Source organism: Amblyomma americanum, chromosome 11 (assembly GCF_052857255.1).
Source record: "Amblyomma americanum isolate KBUSLIRL-KWMA chromosome 11, ASM5285725v1, whole genome shotgun sequence".
Taxonomy (NCBI): Eukaryota; Metazoa; Arthropoda; class Arachnida; order Ixodida; family Ixodidae; genus Amblyomma; species Amblyomma americanum.
Window position 1 is genome coordinate 28,414,009 of NC_135507.1, and position 18,602 is coordinate 28,432,610.

General features: G+C 45.2%; 1 protein-coding gene across 1 annotated transcript in view; it reads left to right on the top strand.

The window, feature by feature from the left end:
- The window catches only part of LOC144111263 (uncharacterized), an 89,518-nt gene that overhangs the window by 27,110 nt on the left and 43,806 nt on the right, over window positions 1–18,602 (top strand). The window contains exons 3-5 of the mRNA XM_077644495.1: window positions 5,305–5,580; window positions 14,842–15,135; window positions 17,569–17,814. Coding sequence (XP_077500621.1) covers window positions 5,305–5,580; window positions 14,842–15,135; window positions 17,569–17,814 — 816 coding nt within the window. The remainder of the gene's footprint in view (window positions 1–5,304; window positions 5,581–14,841; window positions 15,136–17,568; window positions 17,815–18,602) is intronic.

The following is an 18,602-nucleotide window of genomic DNA, read 5'->3' on the forward strand; positions in this document are numbered from 1 at the left end:
TTGAACCTTATTGCCCCCCGCTGCGGAATCTTCAGTGCCGCCACCTCTTGAGCGAGAGGGTGGCGACACCCGCAGCAGCCGGGCCGCACTTGACTCGGGTCGATGCGGGCGTCCAGGGCGTCGGAGTTTCTCCCGCGCAGCACCCTCTCCAGTGAGCCAGCGGTAGTAGTTGAAGGGGGCTTTGCCGCATTCCTGACGTGCTTAACGCCTGTGCCGAACGCAAGAATAGACACATAGAAAAGTTGTACACTATGTCTCTAAAAGTGGGGGAAGGAATCAACGCTGTGGTGGGCTAGAGCTGGCGTCAGGTCATTACTGACCGAATCGACGCAGCTGATCTCCGTCTGCCTCCCAGGCTTTCTGCTTCCTTCAAGGCAGTTACCGGTAGCTGTACATGAACGCACTGCTTGCACCCACACTGAAAGCACTGCTCATACTGCTCGGCTCCACAATTCGGCTCTTGACTAGCTTCCGCCGCTCTTGGCCGGCCAGTAATACCACGTGAGCGTCAATCAGACGCTCTTTCCGCCTCCCATGCAGAAGAGCAGTGGCGAAAATAACTATATAGTACGCGCATGCGCACACACAGCTTGCCAGTTGCAGCGCCCTCTGGTCGGCTGTTCTGCTGACGTGACAAAACCCCGCAGACAAACATCGTAATTGCGTCACGTCAGAACAGCCGACCAGAGGGCGCTGCAACTGGCAAGCTGTGTGTGCGCATGCGCGTACTATATAGTTCCTTTCGCCACTGCTGTTCTGCATGGGAGGCGGAAAGAGCGTCTGATTGACGCTCACGTGGTATTACTAAAATTTGGAGAACTGTACAGCGCTGAGTGGGTTAGTGTTCGTTGCAGTGCACAAACCCGCTGATCTGGAAAGAACTGAGAGAAGTGAAAAGTAAGCTTGGATGAAGGGCTGTGACGGAGGGGGGGACCGAAAATTTGGGAGCGGGTGCAAGTTAACCATGCGGATGAAAGGGGTGTGAGGGAGCGCCACAAGGTATCGCAGGTACATGAAAAAGTTGGAGGGCCTAACCCTGCCTCCAAAACGTCCCCTCCGCTCGAGGTAACAACTTTATCGACTTCGAAAGTTTAAAGCTGCGCCGCTCTGGTGCGTGTGGAAACGCGGCTAGCAGCGAAGTTTGTGAGAAGGAGCGGTGAAGTTTATCGAACTTCATTGTTTGAGGGATCTCGTCGTCGCCAAACGTTATGCGGGAGAGAAATTTGGAGAGAAATAAAGGGTGTGACGGTAGGAAAGAATGAATGAATGAATGAATGAAAATTTCATTGTCCACCGAGAAGGAGGCCCCAAATCTCCGGTCTTGGCACGCAGGCCTGGGACGCGAGTAGGGGATGCTCCGCATACTAAGGACTAGTGAAGATGCGTTGTTTCCTCACGGCCTCAGCCGCCAAGCGGGTGGCTTGCAGCGGGATGGCGGGGTCCTCGCTCCGCAGCCAAACTTCCCAGGTTTCTCTACTGTTGATGATTAAGCCGGTGCCCGAGTAATCGGCGCATTCCCAAATTATGTGATGAAGAGTGCCCGTTTCACCGAAATTTTTACATTTGGAATCCTTTTCATCCCCCGTCTGTGTCAAGTAGACCCAGACTGGTTGGAGAAGAATAAGGTTAGTCGAATAAAAAAAATCCATGGCAGCAGGCCTGAAAACATCGTACTCAGCGCTAATAAGCGCCTTTGAAGTGGAGTTGGGGGAAGGGGAAGGAAACGCTCCGCGTCTTAAGGAAAAGGTGCACTGAGTGAGGGTAGGGAAGGCTGCCGTGCTTCTTTCAATGGTGGGGATGATAGCAGAGTGGTTGCATTGATGTTATTAGGCTAGCAAAGCGACGACAGTGTCGCACCACTAATTTAAACGCGGTTCCCTCATCCGTATTGATTAGGTGCTATTCACTGCTCTCTATTGACTGCGGGAAACAACTGCTCGCGTAGCTACGAGCTCAAAACGCCACAACCGAGAACAATAAGTGTAGCACTCCACGAAGTAGAATACAAAAGATTGGAGTCTCGGTTTTGCTCCGCTTGATAAAGGCGAAGGGTAACGCATGTCTTAGTTCGAAGTGACCGCACAGTCTCACTAGTAAACGGTAAACTATTGGTTGTACTGCTAAATCGACCAGAGAAACTACAATGGCCTAAGTGATGTGCGCCACTTGGTCATCTGCGCAATGAACAGTGGGTTCGCCCAGAAATCTGCGGGCAATTGTAGTCAGAGAGAAATTTTATTCATATAAAGAGCGCTGCCATGTTCTTGCCTTCCGGGCTGGGGTTGGGTAATAATAGATGAGACACGCGTAGTTCTCTTTCATAACTGCACTGAGAAAGTGTTTAGTAAATGGAGACGCTACTCCTGCAAATTTTTATTCAGGGCCGCTGATCCTTATGTCGAACTTCGTGAAAACACTGATGCATTGTATAAAGCTATCAGCTACTTTGTTTTAAGTAGCAATCGAGAAGTCATGAGCCGATACCACCTTCCCAAAGGACAAATGCTGTTTTAGCTTCGATCGCTGACGTCGCCACGCCTGTTAAAAGTGATAGGTTTGTGAAAACCGGTATACTCTCATTGCTTCCACTGACTGCGCTAACTCTACGCGTGTGACTCGGTTAAATAAGCTTGTAACGATCTCCATTGATTGATGAATGAGCTCAACGCCCAGCTCGGGCACTTCTGTCTTCAGTTCTTAATACATAAATATGCTGCTGCGGTTTTTCTCTATGGGCACCTGACCAAGTTTCGCGAAATTTGTTGCATTGAAAGGAGGACTAAACTTTGATGATTGGCAGATGTAGAATTATAGTATAGACTATTTTGGGCAAAAATCGACAATAGTGGCAAGGGTAGACAATATTGGTAAAAAATGGTGCGAAAGGACAGCGCTGTTTGTTGCCATTATAACGTACGAACTAGCTAAACTTTCCATTTAACAAGTATATGGAAATGAGGGGCTCTTTATGGTATACATATGAAGGAAGCCAACAGTCACCGAAAACCAGGGAAAGTGTAGAGGAGTGTTCCTTTTTTAATTTGGGATGTTAATCAACGGGAAATTAGTAGATTAATTATTTTATGAGTAAATATAGAAGAAAAAACAACGGCATGCTGTCGGTGGGTTCCGAACCCACGACCTTTAAATTTCGCGCTCTGTGCTCTACCAGCTATCATCTACCGGTATGACTGAGCAAAATAGTTACTGTATTAAATTCCCGTTGATTAACATTATAAATGTTTTAAAAAGCTAATTTTCCTCATGCTTTTCTTGGATTATCGATGGCTGTTGGCTTCCTTCACTTACACAGTTAGAGCTTTTTAATACGTTTAAGTGTCAGTATAATAACGGCCGCAGCTGTAAACGCGCTTAAAAGGGTAAAAGAGCCAAGGGATTAACGAGGAATGCGTGCAGTCAGCAGACTTCGCGAATTGTTGGTTTCCCCCAATGTCGCCACTCGAGAGTTTCAGTTCTACTGACATTTGATTTCAAGAATTCGCGGACAGAAAACGGAACACACGATGCCTACGGCCACTGCCGGGTACCACTGTCGGGTGAAGCAGAGCAATGTCTCCTTATGTTTACATCCTCAGTTTGAGCCTATATTTTGTTCACACCTTAGCAAAAGTGTGGTTTTTCACCTCTAGTCAAACTTTATTTGTCAAGTCTTAATTCGAACGTACGCACAAAGTTTGCAGCTCTAGATCCAACAGTTATTTTTTTACCACCTTTTCGTTACGGTACGTACTCCAGGTGTCTGCGCCTTCAGAAGCATACGACATCTAGCGGCGCATGTTTAGTTAAATACGTTTAATGAAAATTTAACTAAAAAGTTTTAATGAATACGTGCAGACACATCTCAAGATCAGAATTACATTCTCCTATTGAAGTTCGAGAAACTGGGTAGTAATTCGGTCGCTTGGAAGAGGGAGCTTTGGGAAGAGGAAGCTAGGAAGGAGCCAGCTTGAAAGGCTGCTCAGAACGCCTTTCTTGACAAACACCTGTCAGAAAAGGCGGCTGCGTTACAATAAAGGGAGTAATCTTTGACTTGCAGCGGCACTTGGTGTGAAAAAGTGATGATTTTATTTTTAATTCCCGTAAAATACAAATATGGATTATAATTTGCGTCGGATCTGACAGGGATATTAGAGAGCTGGAAAAGGGGATATTTGGTTGGGACTTCACATTATGCTCAGATCATTTCAGTAGCACAATGGCCGAGAGAAAAAAAAATATTTCGCGGACGAAAGCGCTTGCATATTATTTGAATGCGATTTTTCTTTTTCTATTTACATCGACATCAATGGCATATTGGCGCCTTATTGGGGCGCCGACTACTACTTTTCACATAATGGAAGAAAAACACTGAAACTGACGACGTAACGCTCAACAAAGCACGGCTGCAACACACACTATGCACAATACAAATAATGCAATGGACATGCGAGAAATGCTAACAAAGTATAAAAATAAACTAAAAGTAATGGTATCGTCTAATGACATAATATGAGGATATACTATAAGCAATGATGTGTCCTAATCACGGTAAGCGTTATAAAAGCCACAAATCCAATAAATGAAAGAGAAATATTGACCAGCAACAATAACGGCATCAGATACATCATCTACACAATAGAAACACACTTAAATGACTGCCAGGACAATGGAGGGCACGAGTCGATGCGAACAATCGCAGAATTCACGCAAACAATATCTAGTGCCTCCCGAGGATGCCCCTGTCCATCCACAAGGAAAGATTTCAGCGCTATAATCGCCCGCTTCTGCATAGCTCATGCGTCAGCTATGGACCTAATACCTTTTAAAGACTGATTTTGGAGCGAAAAGCTTCACTACGCTTGGTAAAGCAGTCGTCGCGTAGGCCGGAGAATGACCTTGAACGACCTTCAGCCGAACCACGTTAGCCTTGTATGACCATATGTGGTACAGTTGTGGTGTCAAAGCCTGACCTTGACCAACGACCTTCAGTGGACCTTTGACACTGGGCTACCCTTGGATTGACCTTTGACCTTAAGAACATCCGATGGGATGATGTGATGACATCCGATGGGGGTGTCGTAAGACCATGTGACACCACGTCATAGCCACGTGGTCGTGTGCATGGGTGTATATAGAACGGCTGTCGCGAGCGTGTAGCGGAGCTGCCATGGACGAGCCTCAGACGCTTAGCAAGCGTGCTTGCTTTTCGCTGAATTCTAGGGTTAGCCAAGTTAAGCCACTGCCAATTTTTCAACTTGTCAACTTGTCAATTTCAATTTTTCAATTTTTCAATTTGTCGCTTAGGCCAGAACTGCTTCGGCGGCATCGAGAGCTTCGAGAAGACCACGGGGCTCGCCTACTCGGGCTCTGTGAGCGGCCAGACGCTGCTCCAGCAACCGGACCAGGCCCTGACGCGGGACTGCATCAACCTGTGCAAGCAGCAGTCCCAGTGCCTGTCCTTCTCCCTCAACTACGTGGGCTTCCGCTGCGCCGCCTTCAACCTCAACTCGGCCGGACGCCGCGACCTGCTCGTCACCACGCCCAGCACAAACTACTTCGAGAAGATCTGCTTCAGAGGAGGTATACCTGTCCTGTCCGGCATTGGGCACGCGTTCCGATACCTTACAAAGCGCGTGTGCGACTGGACTCTGAACTGAAAGTAGTAAAATTAGAGTAAGCTGTCCCCTAGAGCACTCCTTTTTTATAAAAGGGAGTGCCCTAGAGGATAGGTTACTCCCTTTTTACTCCCATACAGATGTACTCGTGTTTACAGTGAGTGTTTAGACACCTCAGCGTACTCCCTTTTTTACTCCCATACAGACGTGTTCGTGTTTAGAGTGAGTGTTTAGAACACCTTAGCTTACTCCCTTTTTACTCCCGTACAGACTTACTCGTGTTTAGAGTGAGTGTTTAGAACACCTTAGCTTACTCCCCTTTTTACTCCCGTACAGACGTACTCGTGTTTAGAGTGAGTGTTTAGAGTACCTTAGATTACTCCCCTTTTTACTCCCATACAGACGTACTCGTGTATAGAGTGAGTGTTTAGAACACCTCAGCTTACTCCCTTTTTCACTCTCATACAGACATACTCGTGTTTAGAACACCTCAGCTTACTCCCTTTTTCACTCTCATACAGACTTACTCGTGTTTAGAGTGAGTGTTTTGATGATCTCAGCTTACTCCCTTTTTACTCCCACACAGACGTACTCGTGTATAGAGTGAGTGTTTAGAACACCTCAGCTTACTCCCTTTTTCACTCTCATACAGACATACTCGTGTTTAGAACACCTCAGCTTACTCCCTTTTTCACTCTCATACAGACATACTCGTGTATAGAACGCTTCAGCTTACTCCCTTTTTTACTCGCATACAGACATACTCGTGTTTAGAGTGAGTGTTTAGAACACCTCAGCTTACTCCCTTTTTACTCTCATACAGATTTACTCGTGTTTAGAGTGAGTGTTTAGAACACCTCAACTTACTCCCTTTTTACTCTCATACAGACTTACTCGTGTTTAGAGTGAGTGTTTAGAACACCTCAGCTTACTCCCTTTTTACTCTCATACAGACTTACTCGTGTTTAGAGTGAGTGTTTATAACCCCTCAGCTGACTCTTCTTTACTCCCATACAAACGTACTCATGTTTAGAGTAAGTGTTTAGAACACCTCAGCTTACTCCCTTTTTACTCTCATACAGACTTACTCGTGTTTAGAGTGAGTGTTTAGAACACCTCAGCTTACTCCCTTTTTACTCTCATACAGACTTACTCGTGTTTAGAGTGAGAGTTTAGAACACATCAATTTACTCCCTTTTTACTTTCATACAGACGTACTCGTGTTTAGAGTGAGTGTTTATAACCCCTCAGCTTACTCTTCTTTACTCCCATACAAACGTACTCATGTTTAGAGTGTTTAGAACACCTCAGCTTACTCCCTTTTTACTCTCATACAGACTTACTCGTGTTTAGAGTGAGTGTTTAGAACACCTCAGCTTACTCCCTTTTTACTCTCATACAGACTTACTCGTGTTTAGAGTGAGTGTTTAGAACACATCAATTTACTCCCTTTTTACTTTCATACAGACGTACTCGTGTTTAGAGTGAGTGTTTATAACCCCTCAGCTTACTCTTCTTTACTCCCATACAAACGTACTCATGTTTAGAGTAAGTGTTTAGAACACCTCAGCTTACTCCCTTTTTACTCTCATACAGACTTACTCGTGTTTAGAGTGAGTGTTTAGAACACCTCAGCTTACTCCCTTTTTACTCTCATACAGACTTACTCGTGTTTAGAGTGAGTGTTTAGAACACATCAATTTACTCCCTTTTTACTCTCATACAGACTTACTCGTGTTTAGAGTGAGTGTTTATAACCCCTCAGCTTACTCTTCTTTACTCCCATACAAACGTACTCATGTTTAGAGTAAGTGTTTAGAACACCTCAGCTTACTCCCTTTTTACTCTCATACAGACTTACTCGTGTTTAGAGTGAGTGTTTAGAACACCTCAGCTTACTCCCTTTTTACTCTCATACAGACTTACTCGTGTTTAGAGTGAGTGTTTAGAACACATCAATTTACTCCCTTTTTACTTTCATACAGACGTACTCGTGTTTAGAGTGAGTGTTTATAACCCCTCAGCTTACTCTTCTTTACTCCCATACAAACGTACTCATGTTTAGAGTAAGTGTTTAGAACACCTCAGCTTACTCCCTTTTTACTCTCATACAGACTTACTCGTGTTTAGAGTGAGTGTTTAGAACACCTCAGCTTACTCCCTTTTTACTCTCATACAGACTTACTCGTGTTTAGAGTGAGTGTTTAGAACACATCAATTTACTCCCTTTTTACTTTCATACAGACGTACTCGTGTTTAGAGTGAGTGTTTATAACCCCTCAGCTTACTCTTCTTTACTCCCATACAAACGTACTCATGTTTAGAGTAAGTGTTTAGAACACCTCAGCTTACTCCCTTTTTACTCTCATACAGACTTACTCGTGTTTAGAGTGAGTGTTTAGAACACCTCAGCTTACTCCCTTTTTACTCTCATACAGACTTACTCGTGTTTAGAGTGAGTGTTTAGAACACATCAATTTACTCCCTTTTTACTTTCATACAGACGTACTCGTGTTTAGAGTGAGTGTTTATAACCCCTCAGCTTACTCTTCTTTACTCCCATACAAACGTACTCATGTTTAGAGTAAGTGTTTAGAACACCTCAGCTTACTCCCTTTTTACTCTCATACAGACTTACTCGTGTTTAGAGTGAGTGTTTAGAACACCTCAGCTTACTCCCTTTTTACTCTCATACAGACTTACTCGTGTTTAGAGTGAGTGTTTAGAACACCTCAGCTTACTCCCTTTTTACTCTCATACAGACTTACTCGTGTTTAGAGTGAGTGTTTAGAACACCTCAGCTTACTCCCTTTTTACTCTCATACAGACTTACTCGTGTTTAGAGTGAGTGTTTAGAACACCTCAGCTTACTCCCTTTTTACTCTCATACAGACTTACTCGTGTTTAGAGTGAGTGTTTAGAACACCTCAGCTTACTCCCTTTTTACTCTCATACAGACTTACTCGTGTTTAGAGTGAGTGTTTAGAACACCTCAGCTTACTCCCTTTTTACTCTCATACAGACTTACTCGTGTTTAGAGTGAGTGTTTAGAACACCTCAGCTTACTCCCTTTTTACTCTCATACAGACTTACTCGTGTTTAGAGTGAGTGTTTAGAACACCTCAGCTTACTCCCTTTTTACTCTCATACAGACTTACTCGTGTTTAGAGTGAGTGTTTAGAACACCTCAGCTTACTCCCTTTTTACTCTCATACAGACTTACTCGTGTTTAGAGTGAGTGTTTATAACCCCTCAGCTTACTCTTCTTTACTCCCATACAAACGTACTCATGTTTAGAGTAAGTGTTTAGAACACCTCAGCTTACTCCCTTTTTACTCTCATACAGACTTACTCGTGTTTAGAGTGAGTGTTTAGAACACCTCAGCTTACTCCCTTTTTACTCTCATACAGACTTACTCGTGTTTAGAGTGAGTGTTTAGAACACCTCAACTTACTCCCTTTTTACTCTCATACAGATTTACTCGTGTTTAGAGTGAGTGTTTATAACCCCTCAGCTTACTCTTCTTTACTCCCATACAAACGTACTCGTGTTTAGAGTAAGTGTTTAGAACACCTCAGCTTACTCCCTTTTTACTCTCATACAGACTTACTCGTGTTTAGAGTGAGTGTTTAGAACACCTCAGCTTACTCCCTTTTTACTCTCATACAGACTTACTCGTGTTTAGAGTGAGTGTTTAGAACACCTCAGCTTACTCCCTTTTTACCCTCATACAGACTTACTCGTGTTTAGAGTGAGTGTTTAGAACACATCAATTTACTCCCTTTTTACTTTCATACAGACGTACTCGTGTTTAGAGTGAGTGTTTATAACCCCTCAGCTTACTCTTCTTTACTCCCATACAAACGTACTCATGTTTAGAGTGAGTGTTTATAACCCCTCAGCTTACTCTTCTTTACTCCCATACAAACGTACTCGTGTTTAGAGTAAGTGTTTAGAACACCTCAGCTTACTCCCTTTTTACTCTCATACAGACTTACTCGTGTTTAGAGTGAGTGTTTAGAACACCTCAGCTTACTCCCTTTTTACTCTCATACAGACTTACTCGTGTTTAGAGTGAGTGTTTAGAACACCTCAACTTACTCCCTTTTTACTCTCATACAGATTTACTCGTGTTTAGAGTGAGTGTTTAGAACACCTCAGCTTACTCCCTTTTTACTCTCATACAGACTTACTCGTGTTTAGAGTGAGTGTTTAGAACACCTCAACTTACTCCCTTTTTACTCTCATACAGACTTACTCGTGTTTAGAGTAAGTGTTTAGAACACCTCAGCTTACTCCCTTTTTACTCTCATACAGACTTACTCGTGTTTAGAGTGAGTGTTTAGAACACCTCAGCTTACTCCCTTTTTACTCTCATACAGACTTACTCGTGTTTAGAGTGAGTGTTTAGAACACCTCAGCTTACTCCCTTTTTACTCTCATACAGACTTACTCGTGTTTAGAGTGAGTGTTTATAACCCCTCAGCTTACTCTTCTTTACTCCCATACAAACGTACTCGTGTTTAGAGTAAGTGTTTAGAACACCTCAGCTTACTCCCTTTTTACTCTCATACAGACTTACTCGTGTTTAGAGTGAGTGTTTAGAACACCTCAACTTACTCCCTTTTTACTCTCATACAGACTTACTCGTGTTTAGAGTAAGTGTTTAGAACACCTCAGCTTACTCCCTTTTTACTCTCATACAGACTTACTCGTGTTTAGAGTGAGTGTTTAGAACACCTCAGCTTACTCCCTTTTTACTCTCATACAGACTTACTCGTGTTTAGAGTGAGTGTTTAGAACACCTCAGCTTACTCCCTTTTTACTCTCATACAGACTTACTCGTGTTTAGAGTGTGTGTTTAGAACACCTCAGCTTACTCCCTTTTTACTCTCATACAGACTTACTCGTGTTTAGAGTGAGTGTTTAGAACACCTCAGCTTACTCCCTTTTTACTCTCATACAGACTTACTCGTGTTTAGAGTGAGTGTTTAGAACACCTCAGCTTACTCCCTTTTTACTCTCATACAGACTTACTCGTGTTTAGAGTGAGTGTTTAGAACACCTCAGCTTACTCCCTTTTTACTCTCATACAGACTTACTCGTGTTTAGAGTGAGTGTTTAGAACACCTCAGCTTACTCCCTTTTTACTCTCATACAGACTTACTCGTGTTTAGAGTGAGTGTTTAGAACACCTCAGCTTACTCCCTTTTTACTCTCATACAGACTTACTCGTGTTTAGAGTGAGTGTTTATAACCCCTCAGCTTACTCTTCTTTACTCCCATACAAACGTACTCATGTTTAGAGTAAGTGTTTAGAACACCTCAGCTTACTCCCTTTTTACTCTCATACAGACTTACTCGTGTTTAGAGTGAGTGTTTAGAACACCTCAGCTTACTCCCTTTTTACTCTCATACAGACTTACTCGTGTTTAGAGTGAGTGTTTAGAACACCTCAACTTACTCCCTTTTTACTCTCATACAGATTTACTCGTGTTTAGAGTGAGTGTTTATAACCCCTCAGCTTACTCTTCTTTACTCCCATACAAACGTACTCGTGTTTAGAGTAAGTGTTTAGAACACCTCAGCTTACTCCCTTTTTACTCTCATACAGACTTACTCGTGTTTAGAGTGAGTGTTTAGAACACCTCAGCTTACTCCCTTTTTACTCTCATACAGACTTACTCGTGTTTAGAGTGAGTGTTTAGAACACCTCAGCTTACTCCCTTTTTACCCTCATACAGACTTACTCGTGTTTAGAGTGAGTGTTTAGAACACATCAATTTACTCTAAGCGTAGACAGCTGGGCTAGTTGGTTCACAGTCGCATTATGATACATCGTTCTGGCGCACGAAAAACACGGACGAAGGAAGAACAGACACACAATCGCCGGTTGTGTGTCTGTTCTTCCTTCGTCCGTGTTTTTCGTGCGCCAGAACGATGTATCATAATGCAATTTACTCCCTTTTTACTTTCATACAGACGTACTCGTGTTTAGAGTGAGTGTTTATAACCCCTCAGCTTACTCTTCTTTACTCCCATACAAACGTACTCATGTTTAGAGTAAGTGTTTAGAACACCTCAGCTTACTCCCTTTTTACTCTCATACAGACTTACTCGTGTTTAGAGTGAGTGTTTAGAACACCTCAACTTACTCCCTTTTTACTCTCATACAGATTTACTCGTGTTTAGAGTGAGTGTTTATAACCCCTCAGCTTACTCTTCTTTACTCCCATACAAACGTACTCATGTTTAGAGTAAGTGTTTAGAACACCTCAGCTTACTCCCTTTTTACTCTCATACAGACTTACTCGTGTTTAGAGTGAGTGTTTAGAACACATCAATTTACTCCCTTTTTACTTTCATACAGACGTACTCGTGTTTAGAGTGAGTGTTTATAACCCCTCAGCTTACTCTTCTTTACTCCCATACAAACGTACTCATGTTTAGAGTAAGTGTTTAGAACACCTCAGCTTACTCCCTGTTTACTCCCATACAGACGTACTCGTGTTTAGAGTGAGTGTTTTGATGATCTCAGCTTACTCCCTTTTTACTCCCACACAGACGTACTCGTGTTTTAGTGAGCGTTTAGAACACCTCAGCTTACTCCCTATTTTACTCCCATACAGATGTACTCGTGTTTAGAGTGAGTGTTCAGAACACCTCAGCTTACTCCCTTTATTACTCCCTTACAGATGTACTTGAGTTTAGAGTGAGTATTTAGAACCCCTCGCATTCGGGAGGTGCTGGGTTCGATTTTCCGCCGCTGGGTACCAACCGGTTTTCTAATGGGTACCAGATTTCCCCCGGCCAGTTACCTGTTCGGCACTTCTGGGGTGAGATGTTTGGGAAAGGGGTCTTGCATCAGACCGAGAGACTTGCTAGGCGTATTCTTGTTAAGAGTGAGCGAACTCTGACTGCCTACAAGACACGTGTTCTTCTCCACACTAAACAATGAGAAGTAAAAAAGGTAGTCAGGGAGTGCGCTAGAGGGCAGCTCACTCTCCTTTTTATCCCTACGTAGTGGTATTCGTGTTTAGGGTGAGCGAAATAACCTGCCTTCGGACTCATTCTCGTGAACATTTTAACTGGCATCCTCCCTTTTTGTTTACACATTTATTATTAATTCACTTCTCTACTCCTTTGGTGTTGGATGCAGCGCAGGTGTGCATGCAAGTGTAGGTGATATCCTTTCTGGAAGTGCGAAGAGAAAGGAGTCTTACGCCGCCTGAGGAGAACTGGGTACCTGAGCGTCACACAGAATGGCAGACATTGGAGCTGGGTTCAAAGCATAGAGTTTCTTACTATTAACCAGAGGGAAAGCTGGCGGCGCTGCACCTGAGCCACCGTGGGCGCTCAAAGCATCATGGGGCGATGAGCTACTTGGTGCGGGACAGTCGGTTTTTGTTCGGGGAACACAGAGTGGCGTTACTGAGATGTCCCATTCCCTATCCACGGCACGCTTCGCGCACAGACGACTTCGCCGTAAAAGTAGTGCGCAAAGGCCATAGTAGCGAAAACGCAACAGCACACGACGCCAATCAAAGGTTTCCGTTTTCCGAAATGCTGTGAAATTTTTTGAAAACATATTGTGTTTTTTAAAGTGCGCCTGTCAAGCACCAAATATTGGCTTTTGTGGTTTGCAATACTTGGCCAATAGGAAAGCAAGCCATCGCTTATTTTGGGTAAACTTTACATTTACATGCTTTTCGGCTCGTTTGTTGCAATTTGTAGACAGGGTATTAAACGCTAGGGCATTCTTGATTATCGAACAACGTTTGTTTTTTTCATTATTTTTGGCCAGAAGTTGTGATTCTGCAGTCGGTGGCTCTCCGCCCATGATGCTTAGAGCGCCCATGGTAGCTGAGGTGGTCTCGAGGAAGCGCCATGCGAACTCCCATAGGCGGGGCGCCAGCTTTCCCTCTAGTTAATAGTAAGAAACTATATGGTTCAAAGTCGTTCACTGTCATCAGCGAAACAGAAGCACATGGCAGAGCCTGGGCAAGAAAACACAAACGAAGCCATTCTGAGCGATAACGCCGCCATTTGAAGATTATTTTTCTAATCTTTCGAGTTTATTCACTCAAACACAAAGACATGTTCTGAGCTCTGCAGTGCGAATGAAAGGACAGGGGGAAGCAGCCTTGTTTGGAGGGCGTCATTCGTTAGCATTACTATAGGGGGATCGTAAGCATTCTATAGTGCCATGTTATCATTTCTAAGCAACTTTTCAAAGCTTTGTTTTTTGCGCACTGAAACCCGCGTTTCTCAAAGGATCATGCCAGCCAGTAAAGTGCAGCACGTATTTGATGTTCTCACAAGTCTTTCCATTGTCACATCAGCGGTGGTCTAATGGTTTTAGCATCCGCATCGTATGCAGGAGGTGGGAGGTTCGGAGTGCCAGCGATTACCACCAATTTTTTGATGGGCACAGGCTTTGCTCGGCCTGGTGCTCGGCACCTGACGTCAGCCATGACGCGCTTTGGTTAAGATGCCTCAGCGTCATTGAAATTAAGCTATCATGATGATGGCTTTATTCACTTTATCGGTGCCATGGATGTTGAGCTTAGCATTACCCTAGAGGGTATCAGAAATGAATCTCCGGAGGCAGCACTTTCGAAACAGCTTCCCATGCCAGGAACTCATTACTGGGTAAGTGAGGCACAGGGTCACTTCAAAGAAGCTACAGAGATGGTAACTTTCGTGAGGGGATTGTTAGCAAGAACTTGGACGATATGGAAGCTATAAATATTTCGTTAGAGCTTTTAGGAATCTTGCTTTTTCCCAGCAGTTCTTTTGGTTTGTCCATCGCGACCTTTTAAGGCAGTTCTTACGCAGCTGTTGCCTCGTGCAACATTGTGTAGCCTGATGAATGCATCACACGGTGCAGCGATCATGCTGGAACCACTGGGGTTCCCTGCTTGTTGGGGGTGTGAAGTAGAATTACCTTAAGATTTAGTACACACCTCTTATCGAATTACTTCATTGAGACGTGATAGCACTCAACGCATATTAAAACCTTCTTGGCGAGCGCTTTTGGCCCGCTATTTTTTGCTTCAAATAATCGCAAACGACACAGGACGGTCACAGTGCATCGTAAAGTCCGTCATCCAACTTTCGATATTGTGTGTTTAGGCGTGCTTCATTGTGTATATTTTGTATGTACCACGACCGAGAGGTCCAAACCTTACCACTTATGCACGTCTTCACCGCTTGGCGGCGCAGTGCAGAAGAGCTCGTTCGACGCACTGTGCGGCGACCGGCTGTGGGCGTTCGAGCGCGTCAAAGAGGGCCACCTGGAGGGCTTCGTGGACCGCGAGGAGCCCAACGTCAAGGACAAGGAGGAGTGCGCTAAGATGTGCCTGCTCGAGGAGGCCTTCCCCTGCCGCTCGGCCGACTACGACGAGGTGGCCAAGACCTGCCGCATGAGCCGCGAAGACCGGCGCTCGCAGCCGCAGGCCTTCCGGCAGGTGCCCGGAAGCACGCGGGACTATCTCGAGAACCAGTGCTCCGCCACCGGTAAGCTCTTTGTTTCCGTGGCCGGGGATGTGTTGTGTACAAACGGGCAACATTAGTCCTGGAGATATGAGCCTAATGAATACGGCGGACGTGAATAGATGAGTCTACGCTCGGAAGAAAGTACGCTATGGCCAGGGACACGTCTTCTCCGTAGTGTAACGTACCGCAAGTAAGATTATTAGCGCTGTGAAGAGAGACATTTGTGGCTCGAAAGATGAGCGTTGTTAGCACAATCGGAAGTACGTTAGTATGGCGCTATGACCGAATCATGGTGTAGTCCAAAAACGTAGTTGATCGCATGGCGCGACGCACATGTGGTAGCAGTAGCTTTCAGTTGGAATGCTGAATTATGAAGTCCCTGCGTGAAGACGTGCTGTACAAGCGACATGTAGATTGCTGGAGGGCTAGATTAAACGAGGGCTAGTCTTGTTGTCTTGTAAGCATCAAGCTGTTGACCCCGCTGAATATTCAGTGAAGCTGCCTTATCCTTTGTCTACCAAGCATAATTTTTTTAGAACAATCCCAGGGGAATAATGTCAGTGGTTTTACACAGTACCTTCCTATGGAGGGAGATGCAGAGATACCGAAGAATAAAAAGCTGCGAATCAGGTGATCTCGTATCTGCACTGAAACTTTGGGGAAACGTCTATCCGGGCAGGCACACACAAGCGCTCTACTCTGGACGTTCCACTCGTGAAAGGGCCGTTGCGAGGTCGCTAACGTGGCCAAGAGAGGCACTGGCTTTGAGCTCAAGGATTTTCGGCCGGCCATTCGTTTGGGCTAGAAACAAAACGGGGTAACGGTGCCACAAACACAGAGGCCCCCAGCACCAACTCTGAATAGGCACGTCTGCAGAGGACGCCATCGTTTCGCGTCCGGGTACGTTTCATCTTCCCTCACCCTCTCCTTCCATTCCCTCTACGGGCCCTTCTTTTTGCTTCCGGCTTCCTTTGAGGATGGCTGCATAGCGTCATATCTCCAGCTCGCGCGGAGGACAATTCTCGCGGAAGGTTATGCGTGGAACGGCATCACGTAGTGTCGGTTGCTGGACGCGGGTATGGGAAGGCTCGACCACGGCTCACCGCAGCGGTGGGACGCATGAATATTTGCGTGGGAAATGGAAGGACGGCACGTCAGAGCGGTGAACGCTAGCTGTGCTGGCGGGTGTGTGTTTCATATAATGCGGGACTTGGTTTCTTTGGTGTGGGCGGTGTCGTGTTTCGTCATGGTCAGAACGCTGTGCTTTGCTCGGGGGTGTCACAAGGATACTTGCTGTGTGGAAAGTAGCCTGCCGTTTCATTTCCTGTCCCTGGCAAAAGAATGTGTTAATTGAAGTCCGGCTGAAGCAACGCGTGTAAGCTTTAGCGGGAAGCCACCCACTGTGGATGATAAGCACATTTAGTTCGCGCTCTTTGCTTTAAGTGAAATGTTATTGCTTCCTTTTCTTTTAGCTGAAAGAGGAATACAATATGCGAGGATTTTTTTGTGCGATAAATGATAACAATACTGACCAGCTGTTGCGGCCGACTTAGATCCATGAGCAGCTCTCAGTTTTCTCGAGTAATTACACTGACGACCACACATATATTGGTAGAGAAAATGCATGGTCTGCACCACCTCATGCGAAGCATTTATGAAGGTATTGAGCAGCACGAATGTGACCGCATAGTGGCACGTGTACATTGGTTTTGCGACTTCACTTTGAACAAGTATAGGTAATAAATACTTCTTATGGCCTTCTGCAACAGACATTTGTCACATGAAGTGCACATCAACTGGTTTAAGAGCTTGTGGGATTTACACATCACTGCCGCAGATAAGTTAAAACTCGATTAGCAGGAAAAACAAAAGGCTAATAATGTATGTCTTTGTTAAATGCGTGCTGCACTGCAAGGCTAAGGTTTTGAGTAAATTAAAAACATTAGCCTATAAGTAAACTTTCACCAATCTATCAATCTACCAATCTACCAATATATCACCAATGCTATCATTGGACTGTTCTTCTCATGGACCATTGGAAATAAGGACTGGCTGTGTTGCAGCGCATGACCACTTCCAGCGATAGTTGATTTAAGGCACATTCTATTGTTTTTGGCAACGTCCCTGCCGTCTGCCCCTTAAAGCTGTGTTTTCGCAACGCTACGTTATTGCCTTGTGGTCAATGACAGTATGTCTTTCTGTAGTTAGCCTACGTTTGATCAATGGCTTTAGAGCATCGCGCGTCAACCTAGGCACTTCGCTATTCAAGGAACATGCGCGTTTGAGTGCGCCTGCTTGTGTTTGAATTAGCGACTGAGTTAAACGTGAATCTAACTGCAAGTATGCATTCCGTGGAGAGGTTCATGTAGCTGTTGCGAAGACTTGGCATGCGAAGCTATGCTATCTCGAGGAGAATTCATCGGACGTGCCACTCTCCCTCTCTCCCGGTCGCAGCCCCGACGTCGTGCCGCTACGAGACCCGGGTCGGCGTGGGCGTGGTGTCCATGGACCTTCTGCAGTTCGCCACCGCCGTGGACGACTGCCAGACGCAGTGCGACCGCGAAACCACCTTCAACTGCCGGGCATACTCGTACATGGAGAACCGCTGCTACCTGAGCGGAGACGACACCATCAGTCTCGGGCCCAGCGGACTGCCACCCATGACCAACGCGGCCTACGGCGAAAAGAAATGCATCACCGGTACGCTAGTGGTCAGAGTATTCATATATGCCCGCCTCTCAGTGCTTTTCGGGCCATGGCAAGCTGGTGTCCACGCTGAATATCAAAATATCAAATGAATATCAAATTAATATCAAACGAATATGAAATTAATATCATATGAATGTCAAATGAATATCATAATTTTGCAGATGTAGCTACTTTGCACTTGTAGATAGATAGATAAAGAGGAGGAGGGAAAGGCAGGGATGTTAACCATAAAGGGGTTCCGGTTGGCTACCCTGCACTGGGGAAGAGGGATTAGGGGACTAAAAGGAGGAAGAGAGAAGGGAAAAAAGGCATAACACACACACACGCACAACGCTGTCACAATTTGTCACTCAATCCAGTCGCTCTCAAGTAGACAAAGAGTGCCTTGTATGCCTTGAGGGCAGTCGACTGCTGTGGCCACGGACCGAGGATCTTTTGCTCTGTTAATGGGCGAGGATCGAGGCGGTCCAGGGCACAACACAGTGTATGTCTTGCACTCGCAAATGCAGGGCACTCAAAGAGAAGATGAGCGATGGTCTCCTCACAACCGCAGCTCTCACAGGCAGGGCTGTCGGCCATCCCCATCCGGAAAGCATAGTAATTGGTAAATGCAACACCGATCCATAAACGGCATAACAGTGGTGCGTCGCGACGTTATAAGTTACGTGGAAGACGAAGGCGCAGTTCAGGGTCCAGTGCCTTGAGGCGGAGGTTGCAAAACTCTTCCGTGTTCCACGCTGAAAGTGTGAGCTCCAGCGCCAAAGGGCGAAGCCCACACG